The 18,438-nt window shown below is 42.1% G+C and overlaps 1 protein-coding gene across 1 annotated transcript in view; it reads right to left on the reverse strand.

The window, feature by feature from the left end:
• cep78 (centrosomal protein 78) overlaps positions 1-18,103 on the reverse strand; it is a 101,731-nt gene extending 83,628 nt beyond the window's left edge. Inside the window, exons 1-8 of the mRNA XM_084323155.1 lie at positions 18,014-18,103; positions 14,600-14,868; positions 13,015-13,190; positions 12,687-12,759; positions 9,937-10,040; positions 6,783-6,957; positions 2,247-2,360; positions 1,264-1,328 (exon numbers count right to left, since the gene is read on the reverse strand). Coding sequence (XP_084179281.1) covers positions 1,264-1,328; positions 2,247-2,360; positions 6,783-6,957; positions 9,937-10,040; positions 12,687-12,759; positions 13,015-13,190; positions 14,600-14,861 — 969 coding nt within the window. The 5' untranslated portion in view covers positions 14,862-14,868; positions 18,014-18,103. The remainder of the gene's footprint in view (positions 1-1,263; positions 1,329-2,246; positions 2,361-6,782; positions 6,958-9,936; positions 10,041-12,686; positions 12,760-13,014; positions 13,191-14,599; positions 14,869-18,013) is intronic.
• Positions 18,104-18,438: the final 335 nt, after the last annotated feature.

The raw sequence follows: 18,438 nt of genomic DNA on the forward strand, positions 1-18,438 counted from the left end.
AGGTCAATAGCGGACAAACTTTCAGATCTGTGTGGCTTAACTATCCCATTCACAGCTGTTACGCTACTCCTGAACGATATAACAACACTACCCGCGTCCGTACAACTGAAAAGGGTTGTCCTAGCGGGCGTCACAGCAGCGAAGAAGCTAATAGCAATGAGATGGAAGGAGCCTGAGAAGCTCACAGTGATTAACTGGTCCCTAACACTGTTGGATGTGATTTATCTTGAGATATCCACGGCGCGGGTGATTGGGGTGGGGCAGGCTGGGATTGACCTATGGTTCGCAGCAGCTGAGAAGGTCAGGACCGCCGTGTGCGGCTGAGCGGGGTTGGGGTGCTTGTTCGGGGGAGTCCGGCGGTCTCGTGGGAGGGGGAGGAGGAAATGTCTTGTCCGTCTTGTCTTTTGTGATGTCTTGAATTTAACTAGGGATTTTATTGGGGGGCAGCTATTTAGCTAGTTCTTCGCTATTTGGTCATTTATTAGATAGTACCCCTGGAATTTTGAATTTAAAATTTAAAAAGGTTGAACTCTGTTTTCTTTTTTTTTGTCTTTATAATTTATATATTGTTATAATCTGTATTATTATTGTTTTTGTTATTTTCCTGTGAAGTTCTGTGTATTGTGATTGTGATTAATGTGTTGTCTTGTTTCATGTAAGTAATAATAAAAAAAATTGATCAAAAAAAGAAAAAAGAAAAATAGGAGGAGAAAAAGTGGATAAAAAAAAGATTATTATGATTATGATAGTTATGAGCAGTAGGGCTGTCCCCGAAGCCTGTTTTTGGGATTCGAACTTCATCAGGGTTTTTCGAACGGATGTTCGAACCTTCGTTTAAAAAAAAAAAAATATATATATATATATATATATATATTTCTTTTTTTTTTCAAAAAATATTTCAATTATTTTTTTATAAATATCCTCAATTTTAATAAAGTGATTAATCTGATTAAATTAGTCTTAATTTTTTTATTAAATCTACTTTCTTTGATGAATATAACTCATCAGTTTTAATACTATAATATTAGTGTAGCCTAATCTTTATCTGCAACTGTGAAGAAAAAACCCATTGGTTTAAACAGAATGAATAGACAGATAAAAAAGAATAATAATAAATAAATTAAAAAAATTCAATTCGGATGTTGATTTAGAATTCGAATGCCAACGTAATGAACGAAAGTCCGAACGTTTGGGCTCAGCCTTAATGAACAGTTATGAATACTCATGTACATTGCATTGTCCATCATCCACTAGCACAGTTACCTGTGAGGACTGACCATCTGCGTTCATTAGAACCTTCTCTATGATGGTCTTCACCAGCATCTTGTCTGTAGGAGGTGAAGGAACACATGTTAAATATAATAATATTACAGTCTCGTGATTAAAGGGAGATTAAAGGGGTCCAACGGCAACCTCTGGGCAAAAGGAAAATTGAATTTAATCCTTACACGGCCACACTACAGAAGGTTAACCCTTTACTATCACACTACCGACGGTTAGTGCCCCTTTAACCTACAAACCAAACCAAGTGTACTTTATTCAGTGTAAACTATGGTTTGAACACAGATCATTCCAAGACACATTTCCCCATGAGGGATAATAATGTTTTCTACTACTACTACAAATAATAATAATAATAGTAATAATAATAATAATAATAATAATAATAATAATAATAATAATAATAATAATAATAATAATAATAATAATAATAATAATAATAAAAAATACATACCTAAAGTGATACAACTCTATTCAGTTGTGGCAACTACAAAATAAATAGTCGACTGCAAAGATCTCCAATGGGGAGGTGTAGTGGTTACATCATTGCCGTTTTTCCGTGTTCCACCCTCTGTCCAACGCAATGTATTTCCCCATTGCCCATTTCTAAATCGTCTCGTTTAAAACAAATAAAGCATGGACATATGTATGGTGTACCTTTCTGTGCGTATTCATCCACAATCTATAGCTCAACATGAAAATATTCGCAATTAATCATAAAAAAAAAATCGCTGAATTTTATTTCAACCAAAAATGCTTAAACAATAATGTTAGTGATAGAAGGGAACTCATTTTGTGCAAAAATGGAAAGCTTTCCAATGTTCATGAGGCAGAATTGTTACAATAGCCGATAATCCATTTTTCCAATGATAAATCCCTATACGGGTGGAACAACCAGTGATGTCAGACTACACCTCCCTATAGTGTCATAAGAATACTCTGGATTCTATTGTCCACTTCCTCACCCACTAACGGGTTGCTCCTGACGTCCAACACACAGAGACACGAGTTGGTCTTCAAGGCCTCCAGCAGACTGCGCGCTCCCTCGTTGGACAGACCACACTTCTGTAGGTCCACAGCTGGTAGAAGACATGCAGCAAACAGAGAGGGACAACTTAGACAGAACTAATAAGAGACGAGGAGAGAAAAGGAATGAGGAGAGGAGAGGAGAGAAGATGAGGAGAGGAGAGAAGAGAAGCGGAGAGGAGAGAAGGGATGAGAGAAGAGTAGAGGAGAGGAGAGAAGAGGAATGGAGAGAGGAGAGAAGAGGAGAGGAGAAGAGAGGAGAGAAGAGGAATGGAGAGAGGAGAGAAGAGGAGACAAGAGGAGAGGAGAGCGGGAGAGGAGAGAGGAGGGGAGGGGAGAGAGGAGAGAAATGGAGAGAGAAGAGAAGAGGAAATAGAAGAGAATAGTAGAGGAGCGGAGAGGAGAGGAGAAGAGAGGAGAGGAGAGGGTGACTTCTTAACTTCTAAACTGCCAAAGTGAATTTGTAAAGCTGTCTAACAGTGACCTCTAACAGCCCCTCTTGGTACTGCACTTTCCAGTTTTAGTTTTGTGTGTTGGAGTTGAGTGGGTGAAGGTCTTGAGAAATTCACACTATAATAAGTTACTTTATAGGTATAATATATATATATATATATATATATATATATATATATATATATATATATATATATATACACACAGGAAGGGACAGAGCAGGACAACACAGACGTCCTCTACAGGAAGAGACAGAGCAGGACAACACAGAGGCTCTACAGGAAGGGACAGAGCAGGACAACACAGAGGCTCTACAGGAAGGGACAGAGCAGGACAACACAGAGGCTCTACAGGAAGGGACAGAGCAGGACAACACAGAGGCTCTACAGGAAGGAAGGGACAGAGCAGGACAACACAGAGGCTCTACAGGAAGGGACAGAGCAGGACAACACAGAGGCTATACAGCAGGGGTGGCCAACCAGTCAGAGACTAAGAGCCACAAAAATTACCCTGTGAGACCCACGGTTGCAAAATTACAAAATCACTTTTAGCCATTTAAAAAAATAATGTTTATTTAAAAAATGTTAAGCACATGTATAGTCAATTGGTCCTGTTGTTCAGCCTCACAATGCTATTTGATAGTAAATGTGTTTATATGTCCAACCCTCTGGCCTCTGAAGTTGCTAATGTCTTTTTAATTTAGGCCTCACAGGGTTAACCTCTTAAGCCCGAGATATACAGTAAAAGTGTATATTTTCAGCATTACGTTTGGTTACCAATGATTTTAACTGTTATTAGTGAAATATAAGATTATAGAAATCTCAGGGCATTGAATCGGAAACCGGCGCATATTGACAGGAGGAAGTGGCACAGCCAAAAGTGAAGGAAGAGACTCAGGGCTTTCGAATTTAGAAAAACTACCCTACCCAGCTCACACCAGCCCCTGTCAATCATCTGACTTCTGGATTAACTTTTTTATTTCTCTTATTTTTTGGGATTATCTCCCACAAACCTGAACGTTATTGCCATAAAACAGAATGCAGTTAGTTTCTCTACCTTTCTGTGAATGTCTTGCAAAAAACGGTGTTGCAATACGATGAAAAATGGTGGAGAAATTTACATTATAAAAAAGATGGCAGAATTCAGTACTGTATCTACAAAACCTTCTGTTTAATCATCTTCCCTTTATTCATTTGCTTAGATTTTTTTCAGGTCTGGTCAACTTGCAATGGGCCTGGTCTACAAGATACACTACACGACCAAGGTACCCATGTACATGTCAAAATACTTCCCAAAGGTCAGTGAATACCACGATCACAACACCAGAGGGAGCTCCACAAATCATGTCAAACCCAGATTCGGCTCAAACAAGGGACTAAACACGTTTCGCAATTATGCCACATCAATGTGGAACGCCCTACCCAAAGCTGTAAAGGAATGTGAATCACTACCCACTTTCAAAACCACTCTCAAAGAACACCTACGGGAGACTGCAATTCGAAACTGGCCCCGTAAATGTCCTAACCCAACCCCCTCCAATGTACAGTAATTTACCTAGTATGGTTGTCAATATTCCAAAATACTCCAAAATGGTTGTCAATATTCCAATGTACAGTTTTGCTTGTTTGTACAGTGTTTCCCCCCCCCAACCCCCTCCAATGTACAGTAAATTACCTAGTATGGTTGTCAATATTCCAATGTACAGTTTTGCTTGTACAGTTGTACAGTGTTCCCCCCCCCCCCCCCCCCCCCCAACCCCTCCTACCCAACCCCCCCCCACCCAACCCCACCCAACCTCCTCCAATGTACAGTTTTTACATCAAATGTATATACTCCCTTTTCTGGACTCTTTTTGTATCAAAAACAGTACTGTATTTGCAAATCTGGTATGTCATAAATGTATAGATGTAGCAGTACTGTCTATCTGTATGTCATGTATGTCATATATGTCCTGATGAATTGAAAATGGGGGACCCTGATGTAAACAAGACGAAAGTCGTTCTCTGGTCTGCATCCCCTTAACAATTGTGTGTATTGAGCTGTACTGTATTGTACCCATTCTGCAATCTGTTAATAAAGTTTTCAATCAATCAATCAATCAATCAATCAGTCAATTTTAGCATGGTGTTATTCACAGTGAAAGTTTATTTAAATTTTTTATTTTATATAATTGATATTCTCCTTTGGTTCATTACAATTTACTCAAGCCTAGTAACAGACACACTGTTTCTGACACTGATCCATATATGTCCCTAGATTCAGATACCAAGAACATGCAAATGGACCATTTAAAAAAAATATATATATGTTTATTCTACGTCCTTATGGAATGAGTGGCATAACATTTTTTTCTTTTTTTTTAAGTTAAAAAATACTTTTTTTCTTTTTTATGGATGGAAGAGCCACACATTGACGGGCAAAGAGCTGCATGCGGCTCGCGAGCCGCAGGTTGGCCACCCCTGCTCTACAGGAAGGGACAGAGCAGGACAACACAGAGGCTCTACAGGAAGGGACAGAGCAGGACAACACAGAGGCTCTACAGGAAGGGACAGAGCAGGACAACACAGAGGCTCTACAGGAAGGGACAGAGCAGGACAACACAGAGGCTCTACAGGAAGGGACAGAGCAGGACAACACAGAGGCTCTACAGGAAGGGACAGAGCAGGACAACACAGAGGCTCTACAGGAAGGGACAGAGCAGGACAACACAGAGGCTCTACAGGAAGGGACAGAGCAGGACAACACAGAGGCTCTACAGGAAGGGACAGAGCAGGACAACACAGAGGCTCTACAGGAAGGGACAGAGCAGGACAACACAGAGGCTCTACAGGAAGGGACAGAGCAGGACAACACAGAGGCTCTACAGGAAGGAAGGGACAGAGCAGGACAACACTGAGGTCCTCTACAGGAAGGGACAGAGCAGGACAACACAGAGGCTCTACAGGAAGGGACAGAGCAGGACAACACAGAGGCTCTACAGGAAGGGACAGAGCAGGACAACACAGAGGCTCTACAGGAAGGGACAGAGCAGGACAACACAGACGCCTCTCTACAGGAAGGGACAGAGGAGTCTCAGGTCCTTCAACATAGACTGCTGCAGTCGTTTTACCAGTCTGTACAAACTGAACAAGCTGGTGAGGAAGGCTAGCTCTGCTGAGTGGGAGTCGAACTGGACGAACTAGAGGTGGTGGCGGAGACAAGGATGAGAAGGAAGCTGGGCGCTATCCTGGGGAACCCCTCCTATCCCCTTTATGAGCAGCTGTCCTGGGGAACCCCTACTACCCCCTTTATGAGGAGCTGTCCTGGGGAACCCCTACTACCCCCTTTATGAGCAGCTCTCCTGGGGAACCCCTCCTATCCCCTTTATGAGGAGCTGTCCTGGGGAACCCCTACTACCCCCTTTATGAGGAGCTGTCCTGGGGAACCCCTCCTACCCCCTTTATGAGGAGCTGTCCTGGGGAACCCCTACTACCCCCTTTATGAGGAGCTGTCCTGGGGAACCCCTCCTACCCCCTTTATGAGGAGCTGTCCTGGGGAACCCCTCCTACCCCCTTTATGAGGAGCTGTCCTGCAAAAGGGAGAGAGAGAGAGAGAATGAGAGAGAGAGAGAGAGAGAGAGAGAGAGAGAGAGAGAGAGAGAGAGAGACCTAGTCGTCGCTGTTTGGTTTTACTCCATGCCTCGTCTCGTTTGTGTCTGCGCTTGGGTTCTGGATCTAGTATATTCGTTACAATGTCAAATAAAGAGCGACAGTGGCTCGGGAGGTAGAGCAGTCGTCTGATAATCCAGAGGTTCCCGGTTCGATTCCCACTCCTCCCAGGCAGTGTGTCAAAGTGTCCTTGAGCAAGACACTTAACCCCTAACTGCTCCCAATGAGCAGGTTGGCACATATAAAATGCCACCATTTACCATTTTAAAGAGCAATACCAAAGTGGGGCTGTTTTGCCTAGTGGTCGCTGTTTGAAGGGCATTACAGATTCTACCTTTAATCAAAGCCCTGGTTATACACATGTGGCGACCGGACCTTTAACCCAGAGGTCCTCTGCCAGGTCGTGGGCGAGGGCGGCGGCCCCCTGGTCTCCTATCAGCATGTTGCAGTTGAGGGTCACGCGGCGCAGGCCGCCCATCCCGTTGAACGCCGGCTGCCGGTACCGCAGAGACTCCGCCCACGCCGTGCCGTGCCGCCTCATCGCCTGGTGCTGCGGGCAGAAACGCCATTACTACATCCATTACTACATCCATTACTACATCCATTATTACATCCATTACTACATCCATTACTACATCCATTATTACATCCATTATTACATCCATTACTACATCCATTACTACATCCATTACTACATCCATTACTACATCCATTATTACATCCATTACTACATCCATTACTACATCCATTATTACATCCATTACTACATCCATTACTACATCCATTACTACATCCATTACTACATCCATTATTACATCCATTACTACATCCATTATTACATCCATTACTACATCCATTACTACATCCATTACTACATCCATTATTACATCCATTACTACATCCATTATTACATCCATTACTACATCCATTATTACATCCATTATTACATCCATTACTACATCCATTACTACATCCATTATTACATCCATTATTACATCCATTACTACATCCATTACTACATCCATTACTACATCCATTATTACATCCATTACTACATCCATTACTACAGCCATTATTACATTCATCACTACATCCATGATTACATCCATTATTACATCCATTATTACATCCATTATTACATCCTCTGACACCATTACTACATCCATTATTACATTCATTACTACATCCATGATTACATCCATTACTACATCCATTACTACATCCATCACTACATCCATTACTACATCCATTATTACATCCATTACTACATCCATTACTACATCCATTACTACGTCCATTATTACATCCATTACTACATTCATTACTACATCCATTACTACATCCATTACTACATCCATTACTACTTCCATTATTACATCCATTACTACATCCATTATTACATCCATTACTACAGCCATTACTACATCCATTATTACATCCATCAAATTCAATTAAAACGGAAGGAACAATCTTCAAGAACATTTTGATATGAAAGCTGTTAAAACGATTAGATTGAAATTACAGCACAAGTACAGTACAACGAAAAGAAGTTTGGCATCCAACCAGAGTGCAAATGTAACAGCAAAGTGCAACAGGAATGTACTTGCGATTAAAATATATAGATTAGTACTACTGAGTAATAGTGCTAATCAGATGTATCTACAGTGTTGTAGTATTGATATCTACAGTGATACAGGTATAAAGACACTATCAGGGTTTCCAATTAATTACCTAGACTGTGGCGGTCTAATTAGTCCCGCCACAGTTGTATAATGAACCAAAAAGAAAATGTAATACATTTTTTTTTTTTACTATTTTTTTAAATATAAAGTTTGCCAATAGGGATGTATCAGTAGTATTGGCAGTGGTAGTAGTCGTAATAGTAATCCACTATATTTTTTTTATTTTCTAAAAAATAAACCAGTTCAACACAGGTAACCACTTTTGCTTCATTTCTTTGATGGCTCAGATGTATGCTCTAGTCCAGTGGTTCCCAAACCTCTCCTCGAGACACCCCAGCCGTTCCACGTATTTGTTAAATTCCACCACCAGCACACCTGATTCAACTAATAAAGGGCTAATTAAGTTGAATCAGGTGTGCTAGTGGTGGAATTTAACAAATACATTGAACGGCTGGGGTGCTTCGAGGAGAGGATTGGGAAGCACTAGTCTAGTCGATTTTGTGTTTTGAGCACAAAGTTCATCATAGATCTAGCCTCTTTATTTTGCTCTCAAAGTGCACCAGATTGATGCATTTATAACTTTAAAATGTACACACACAAAAAAGTTCCTGGGGGGCATGCCCCCGGACCCCCCTAGAGGGTCAGAGGTTCACCCCCCATAGTCTCTGAAAATCCTGTGGGAAACACTGCACTATGGTAGTAAATCATACTGGCCAGTGGCCAGCAGCGCATATGTTCTTAAAACAATTGAGAATGGTCTTAAGATGGCAGTTTGAACCTTCATTTCACTATATGTCTTGTGTATGTATATATCCACTTTTTCTCCTTATTTTCTATTTTTCTCCAATCCCAATTTCGTGTATCCAATTCTCCCCTCCCATGTCTTGAACGTTGCTCGACTATGCCCCCCACTGATCAGTTGTAGAGAGGATAGAAGCCTTGCATCACGTGTTCCCACCGGCACACGAGGAGGCAGCCTGTCACATCTTTTCGCCTGCCAGAGCGGACTCCCATTGGCGAGGTGTAACGCATGGGAGGCTCACACTACCCTCGCCACTTCCTGTCTCTGCTGTGCAGGCGTCTCCCAACCGACCTGTAGGGGTCGCTGTCCACAACGTCCAATCCCCACCAATCGACTTCCACCCGCTGATTGCCAAATGAGCCAGTACGACGGCCGGCCCAAGCCGAAGGCAATGCTGAGACTGGGATTCGATACCGGAGTCTCTTGCATTGGTGACGATCGCAATCTCCGCTACGCCACCCAGCCGCTTTTGAATCTTGAATAACGATGCTACCGTCCATGTTAAGTAACTTTGCACATACAAGGACTTTTCTTTTGGTCGTTTGGTGCAACAGTAACAGACAAATTAATGTCTAGCTAGGCTAGCTTGCAGCCGGATAGCTTTCTACTAGGGATGTTCGATATTGGCTTTTTTACCGATATCCGATATACCGATATTGTCCAACTCTTAATTTCCGATACCGATATCAACCGATACCGATATATGCAGGGTTTCCCCCCCATTTTTTTTTTATGATTTCAGGTCATTAACATTACATATCTCTTTTTGTGGAATTAACACAACATTATGCATACTTTTGACAATAAATAAAATAAGAATTTGTTCTTACTTGCTTGCCTGGGTAAATAAAGGTTAAATAAATGTAAAAAATTCAATAAAACCGATAATTTCCGATATTACATTTTAATGCCAATATCAGCCGATAATAGCGGTAGGCCGATAATATCGGACATCCCTACTTTCTACTGAACGCACAGAGAGGAAATTGGTATCTATCTTGACTCTGGAGAAGATGGTGGGTGTGTTCCTTATTATCACACCAACCTTGATGATCTTGGCCATGTGCTCGGCGCCTCGCCAGGTGAGGTTACACCCCGTGAAGTCCACCGTCTTTATACTGGATGAGTATTTCACACTCTGACAAATGGCTGAAACATAATATGGAAACAACAAATAGACGAGAGAGGAAATGGTGTCAAAATACCATTCTATATGAAGCATCGCAGACAGTGCAGCAGAGAATGTCCTGGAATCCTATCCTACAGACTTAAGAAAACATATTTTTTTGGCACAGAGCCCCGCAAAAAAAGGAAATCACACCGTGACCATTTTCATGTTTTTCAATGAAAATTAGAGAATTAGGCAAATATTATCATTCCCTCTGATATTGTGAATCATATCACAATTGCAATTTCAACCAAAATATTATTCCAAATAGTTCGGCCCTAATGTAGATATGTATCCAACTGACTCTCTTTATGTGGCACTGCTGTGTACTGGAATGGGTATTATATGTAGCGGAGGCAGAGTATGTTTCTATGTACCGGTATACAGTATGTGTATATAACCCAACCTAGAGGTTTTTCAATGGCCGATACCGATATTTAGAAAGCAGGGCTGCCAGAGCGGTTAGGTGGCGTAGCGGAGATTGCGTTCGTCACCAACCCCGGAGCTGTGAGCTGGATTCGCCTGTTCGAATCCAGCTCACAGCTCCGGGGTTGTCACCAGCTTGGCTGGCCGTTCACACTAATACAATTGGCAGTATTAGAGGGTGGGAGAAGCTGGCGGGGTGGGTCCGGGTCGTTGTAAACAGCGACTCCTACAGTTCGGTCGGGGCGCCTGCTAAGCGCGGATAGGACCTGAGTGGGATAGTGTGATCCTTCCACACGCTACGCCCTCTCAGGGAGGATCCGCGCTGCCAGGTGAAAAGAACGGTTGATTGGCTGGACGTGTGTCGGAGGAAGCACGTGATAGCCTCCACTCTCCCAGATGATCTGACTGTGGGGGGTAAGTGCGCAGCGACCAGGAAGGGGATTGGGAATTGGCATACGACTAACATTGGGATGGGGAGAAAATCGGAGGAAAATGGAGGGGGAAAAAGATCAAGAAAAAAAGAAAAAAAGAAAGCAGGGCTGCCAGTGCCGATGACCGATATAATGATACTTCTTTTGCCTCTCATAGAAAATCAACAATTGAATATTAACAAAGTACAAAAAAAGATTAACAAATAACTAAAAATGTAGATCTGCACTCTAGATTAGATTAGATATATCAGATTAGATTCGATTAGATATATTAGATTCGATTAGATGTATTAGATTCGATTAGATATATTAGATTATATTAGATTAGATATTAGATTAAATTATATTAGATTAGATAAATTATATATTAGATATATTAGATTAGATATATTAAATTAGATTAGATTCAAATGTATTGTCATAGAGCACAAGTACAGTACAATGAAACTAAGTTTGGCATCCAGCCAGAGTATAGTTGTAACAGTAAAGTGCAATAGTAATATACAATGTACAGGTGATTAAACTGGGTATAAAATATATAAATGAGTACTACTGAGTAATAGTGCTAATCAGATGTATGTACAGAGTTGTAGTATTATTATGTACAGTGATACAGGTATAAAGACACTAGGGCTGACCCCTATTAATCGATCAGTCGACTAATCGGTCGAAAGGAGCCGTAGTCGACTGGCCAACCTCTTAGTCGAATATAATAATAATAAAAAAATATATATATATTTAAAAAAAAAATCTTTTTTTATCATTCTTTCCAAAAGAAAAGAGGCCTAGAAGCGTGGCTAACGCTAATGGCATGCATACCAGAGGCTATCTGCCTACGAAAACAGGCACTGAAAGAGGATTTCACCCATCTAATGAACACACTAGACTAGACAAATATCAAGATGTATCCATCAGTGGACCAATTGCATGCTTTTACAGAGGACAAGAAGCCTTCAGTCGACTCCTTCAGACATTAAGCACCCCCCACAGCCCAAATGGAATGATAAATTTTTTTTTTTAATTAAAAGTTTAAAAATATTATATATTTATTTTTTGTCGACCAATAGTCGACTAACGGCAAATTCTGGCCAATCCTAGTCGACCATCCAAATCCTTAGTCGGGGACAGCTCTAAAAGACACTATGGTAGTAAGTCCTACTGTCCAGCAGCGTAACTAGTAAGAGTAGGTAAGGGATATGTACAAATATAGGTAGTATATACAGACAGGTCAAAAGGATTATATGCAGGTATGTGCAGACATATGTGTATATATATATCTATGGTAACAATAAATGTATATAGTATATACAGCATTATTGTACATGCTATCATACAGAGTTATATGGGTTATGTGCAGGTGTATAAGTAGGTATATAGAAGGATTACATGCAGGTATATTCAGACAGATATGGATATATATATACTGCATATGCTGTAAATATAAATGCTGTATATATAAATGCACTCTACTTATTATTTATTATAATATTATTTATTATTATAAACAAATGTATCAAACTAAATTTAAATAAAAAACATTTCTCTTTGGAATGGATTTACACCTGCAGGATTGAAACAAGGGCGCTAACATTTCTGATAATTTCAAAATGCCAGATATCTCCTCGATTAATCGGCCAGACCGATTCATTAATCGTTGACTAATCATTCATCCGTCTATCATTATTCCAATGCCCTTGTTTGCACATCCTTCTCTCGAGCACCGGGGCAGCCCTCTGGAATAACAGTAGAATCATGAGGAAACAGACAGACCCTCCAGCCCTGCGTCCGCGATCGGGCAGTAAGCCAGGGACAGGTTCTCCAAGGAAACACTTTTTGCCAAACCCTAGAACAGATCAAATAGAACGGGGCATAGAAGAGCGGAGAAAGGGAGAGAAAGGGAGAGAAAAGGAGACAAGAATAAATGAAACAGAAGTGAGAGAGAAGGCAGGGTGGAGTGGTGGGACCGGACTCGTCAATTATGTCGTAGACGGATCTTCATGATCAATATGGGTTCAATGTTTTTTTTTATTTAAAACTATCCTTCGAACCTGGCTAAATGTTAAATGTTGGAACGGTAGCCCTTCTGCTCTCTCTCTACCTTGGTCAGGATGAGGAGGTCGCTCTCCCTCAGTGGGAGCCCGCTGAGGTGCAGGGTCTTCAGGCTGGGAGAGACCGAGAGAGCGTCTCTGAGCGCCTTGCACAGCTTCAGGGTCATGTCCCTGGAGTGCAGGGCGGGGATCTTCCTCCTGGAGGAGGACTTGTAGAACTTTGTGTCTGGTAGAAAAACAGGATTAAACGGGGGTGGGGGGTATAGGACAAGAGTCTTCATTAGAGACCAGTACGAGGGCGCCCTTGTATTGTGAACGTTTGTATAGATAGAATATATGTTGTGTATTACATTTAGTCTATAGTTTAGTTTATAGTTTATAGCTATTTATACAGACAGCATAGCCTAGTTTGCATAGGTAGAATATATGGTGTGTATTACATTTAGTCTATAGTTTATAGATATTTATACAGATAGCATAGCATAGATGATTGTATAGGTAGAATATACGTTGTGTATTATGTTTAGTTTTATAGCTTAGTCTTAGTTCATAGTTTATCATTTATTTATAGCTTATCTAGTTTATAGTTATTGTTGTGGGGCGACAGTGGCTCGGGAGGTAGAGCAGTCGTCTGGCAATCCGGAGGTTCCCGGTTCGATTCCCGCTCCTTCCGGGCAGCGTGTCGATGTGTCCTTGAGCAAGACAGTTAACCCCTAATTTCTCCCAATGAGCAGGTTGCCACCTTGCATGGTTGCCTCCGTCGTCTGTGTGTGAATGTGAGTGAATGTGTGAGTGAATGGGTCAAATGTGAGGAACAAATTGTAAAGCGCTTTGGATAAAAGCGCTATATAAAAAAGCAGCCATTTACCATTTGTTTATATTTATAGTTATAGCTTATAGTTATATTTTGTATACTATGTTGTGTACTATGTTTACAAATCTACTACAGGCGAGGAGCCGGGGAAGACGTAGTGGTTAAGGCCCACGCCTCTGGAACTGGCCTGGGGTCAGATCCCACCGTTCCTCCTGCGTCTCACCCCGTCTGCCTCCTTAACCCTTCCACTACGACAATACAGAAGGTTAACCGTCTGTAGTATGGTAGTGAAAGGGTTAACCTTCTGTAGTGTGGTTGTGAAAGGGTTCACCCATTGTCGTGTGGCAGTGAAAGGGTTAACCTTCTGTATTGTCACAGTCAAAGGGTTAACCATTTTGGTAGTGTGGTAGTGAAAGTGTTAAAGTGTATACTGCTGCACTTTGCGGTTACATTTGCACGGTTGCCATGTTACAGGCATCCATGTTGGACAGCGGCTCAGGAGGTAGAGCGGTCTCCTCTGGTAATCAGAAGGTTCAATTCCCGCTACTTCCCAGCAGCGTGTCAAAGTGTCCCTAACTGCATGGTTGCCTCCGCCGTCAGTGAGTGAATGGGTGAGTGAATGGGTGAGTGAATGGGTGAGTGAATCGGTGAGTGAAGGGGTGAATGAATGGGTGAATGAAGGGGTGAATGAATGTGTGAGTGAAGGGGTGAATGTGATGTGAATGTGAGGCATAAGTTGTAAAGCGCTTTGGATAAAAGCTGCTATATAAATGCAGTCCATCTACCAAGAGGGAGAACCACACAAACATCATTCTAATCACCTGGGTCTCCCGTCACCGGGCCCGCTTGGTACGCGCTGCTGACGGCGATGTGGTGAAGCCGCGTGTTGATGGAGATGGAGCCCAGGATGGGCGGCCAGTCCGCGAGTCTGACCCGGTCTCCGCTGAAGTCCAGGATCCCTTTGGCCAAGTTCACGTTGACGGCAGGCAGCGGCATGGAGTCCTGCCGCGCGCACGCATAGTCATAGTGGGCTCTGAAGTCCTGGGCGCCCTGCCGGCGAATCTGAGCGCTGTCTTGGATCATGTCGCACCTCATGAGAAGATGAAAGGCTCGTTTATATATACTACTGTATATAGATAAACTCCTTATATACTAGGGCTGGGTGATTCTTGCTAAAATGTGAATCACGATTTTTTGAATCACGAAAATTGAGATCACGATTCTCTCACACGATTCTTATTTTTTCAATAAAATCATTTATTGCACTCTTTTTTTGTATCCACTTTTTCTCCTCCTATTTTCTGTATTTTCCTCCCATCCCAATTTAGTCGTTATGCCAATTCCCCTCTCCCCTTCCTGGTCGTTGCGCGCATGTGCCCCCCACTGGTCGGTCTAGGGAGCCCTGAAGTCTATCACATGCTTCCTCCGATACATAGGAGACAGCCAGCAACCTCTTTTCACCTGGCAGCGAGGACTCTCATTGGTTTTTTTTTTTTATCCACTTTTTCTCCCATTTTCTATATTTTCTCCCATCCCAATTTTCGTATCATCCAATTCAACCCTCCCCTGTCACGAACTCTGTTTCTTGCCTCCCACAAGCCGGCTGCAATGTGGACTAAGTCATACATAGCACAAGTCCCCTCCGGTACTTGAGGTAACAGCAGTCGCATCTTTTCACCTGCACAGCTCGATCTCTCAGTGGCGAGGAGTAACGCGTGGGAGGCTCACGCTGCCCCCGACACTTCCTGATTCTACTGCGCAGGCGCACCAACCGACCTGTAGGAGTCGCTGTCCACAACGCCCGATCCCCACCCATCAGTTTCCCACCCCCTAATAAGGCCAATGTGTATTAGTATGAACGACCAGCTAAACTGAAAGCAATGTGGAGCGCTGGGCTCGAACAGGCAAGCCCAGCGTCTCCGTCATTCGTGGCGAGCGCCTTGCCCACTACGCCACGTAGCCGCCCCCGAGGACTCTCATTGGTGAAGTGTAACGCGTGGGAGGCTCACACTACCTCCCCCAGATCCCTTCTCGCTGTGCAGGCGCCCTGACCGACCTGTAAGAGTCGCCGTTTACAACGACCAGATTGCCACCCACCGGCTTCCCTCCCGCTGACTCTGCCAATTGAGCCAGTATGACGGCCGGCCAAGCCGGAGGCAACGCTGACAGCTGGATTCGATACCAGTGTCTCTGCAGTGGTAGACAGACGCTTAGTCCCCTGTGCTACCCGGCCGCCCTTATTGCACTCTTTCTTAAACAGACAACATAACATATATGAAAGTGCTTGACTTAAACTCAAGTCTCTTGTAACATACAAAATAACTCAAGTCAGAATCGTCATCATTTAAAAAAATAAGTTAAGTAAAAAGTAAAAAAAATAAATACAAAAAAACGTCATAATTTAGAAATTAGATTGCATAGGACTATGAATCGAGATCGCGATTTATTTTTTTTCGATTAATTGCCCAGCCGGGCCAGCCCTATTATATACAAAGCACCAAATAGAACAGTACTAGTGTTGTCACGATACCAAATTTTACTTTGATACCGATACCAGCCTAAGTACGATAGCGGTTCTAAAACGATACAGCGGTAATTTTTCACATCTATTTTAGTCCTTTAGGCAGAATCACCAAGAGACAATGTGGAAAATACCTTGGTGTGTGTTGAGCTGACACTGTTGACACGCCCACTACGCAAAGCGCGCACTCTCTCTCACACGCATCCACTCAACTCATAGAAAATACGCATCAGGCTATTATTGGACTGTTTTTAGCTGTATCAGCTTTTCTAGTAGTGGTGTATCGTGCAACCCTAAACAGGACCAAGCTCCATTACCAATTCTCTTGTCAACTATGTGCCCCCAAGAACACTACGATCATCTGCTGCTGGTTTATTGAAGGTTCCCAACAGCAGCCAAAAGAAAATCGGGGACACAGCCTTTGCTATTATACACCATTGGCTATGGAACACTCTACCTATGGACATTAGGGAGGCTAGATAAAGCTATGGAACACCCTACCTATGGACATTAGGGAGGCTAGATAAAGCTATGGAACACCCTACCTGTGGACATTAGGGAGGCTAGATAAAGCTATGGAACACCCTACCTATGGACATTAGGGAGGCTAGATAAAGCTATGGAACACCCTACCTGTGGACATTAGGGAGGCTAGATAAAGCTATGGAACACCCTACCTATGGACATTAGGGAGGCTAGATAAAGCTATGGAACACTCGACCTATGGACATTAGAGAGGCTAGATAAAGCTATGGAACACTACCTATGGACATTAGGGAGGCTAGATAAAGTTATGGAACACCGTACCTATGGACATTGGAGAGGCTAGATAAAACTATGGAACACTATGGATATTAGAGAGGATAGATAAGCGCTTTGAGATTCCTAATGTAAGGCGCTATATAAAATGTATTTATTATTATTATTATTATTATTATAAAGCTATGGAACACTCTACCTATGGACGTAAATTACAGCACCATGAAACAATGAGGCAGCAGTCCCTCTGAGACAAGTTATTGCTATTTTTTCATCTACAGTACATCATTTCATGGAGCTGTAATTAACACAGAAGTATCCAATGAATGAATGAATGAATGAATGAATGAATGAATGAATGAATGAATGAAGACTTTATTTAACAGATTGCAGAATGGGTACAATACAGTACAGCTCAATGCACACAATTGTTAAGGGGATGCAGACCAGAGAAAGACTTTCGTCTTGTTTACATCAGGGTCCCCCATTTTCAATTCATAGTGAAATTGACATCATTGGTATATTCAAACTATGTTACTCTCAATAACTGTAAAACTAAATGAATGTGTGCAAAGCTGCTTATGGTTTTTAGATGTGTGTGAGATTATGTGCAAAATAAATCAGCATGGCCCCTTTAAGCTAAACGTTACGTTACTATTTGACAGCAGATTTGTGGCAGAACTGCGAATCTTCTCGAAGACTTTAAAGCCTGAACAAATACAGTTCTAGCCATACGTTCTAGCAGAAAGCTGACATGTCAAATATAGCCAACGGTATTGTTATTAACTGTCTGATAACGTTAGCTTGTCTAGCTAAAGTAAAGCTACCTAGCTAACGTTAGTAGATCATGTGTACAGTAGGTTAGCTCCTATGATGAGTCCTGACAACACCAGCACTCTAACTAACGTGCACCGGCTTCAAATATAGTGTTATGAAGATTTATTACTTTACTTACTTGTAATTGAACACTTAAAGAAAAGATATCTGGCACATCTGGTTGCTGTTGTTTGGCGTCGTTCCCTTGGTTTCCTCTCCTCCTGGCTCCTGGCTCGTCAAGCTGTGTGTCAAACCAGAGAAATATACTTCCGGTCTGAAAAGGACTACACATTTCAGAATAAACGTCACCATCCCAATCATAGATATATATAGAACACTAGATAGCTTTCCCGCGCTGCCGGCCAATGGAGAGCGACGTCACTGAACCGCCGCCATCTTGCGGAGGTCAGCCTTGAGTGAGAGTGAGTGAGCTGCACAGACAAAAATACTCATAACTCGCTGAAATATTGACGGATTTACAAACGGGTTGGTTTATTACAAGCATTATTAACGTGGCTATGATTCAAGCGGTTTGTAAAAAAAAACATCTTAAAAAAAAAAAAA

Source organism: Notolepis coatsorum (assembly GCF_963971535.1).
Source record: "Notolepis coatsorum genome assembly, chromosome: 10".
NCBI lineage: Eukaryota > Metazoa > Chordata > Actinopteri > Aulopiformes > Paralepididae > Notolepis > Notolepis coatsorum.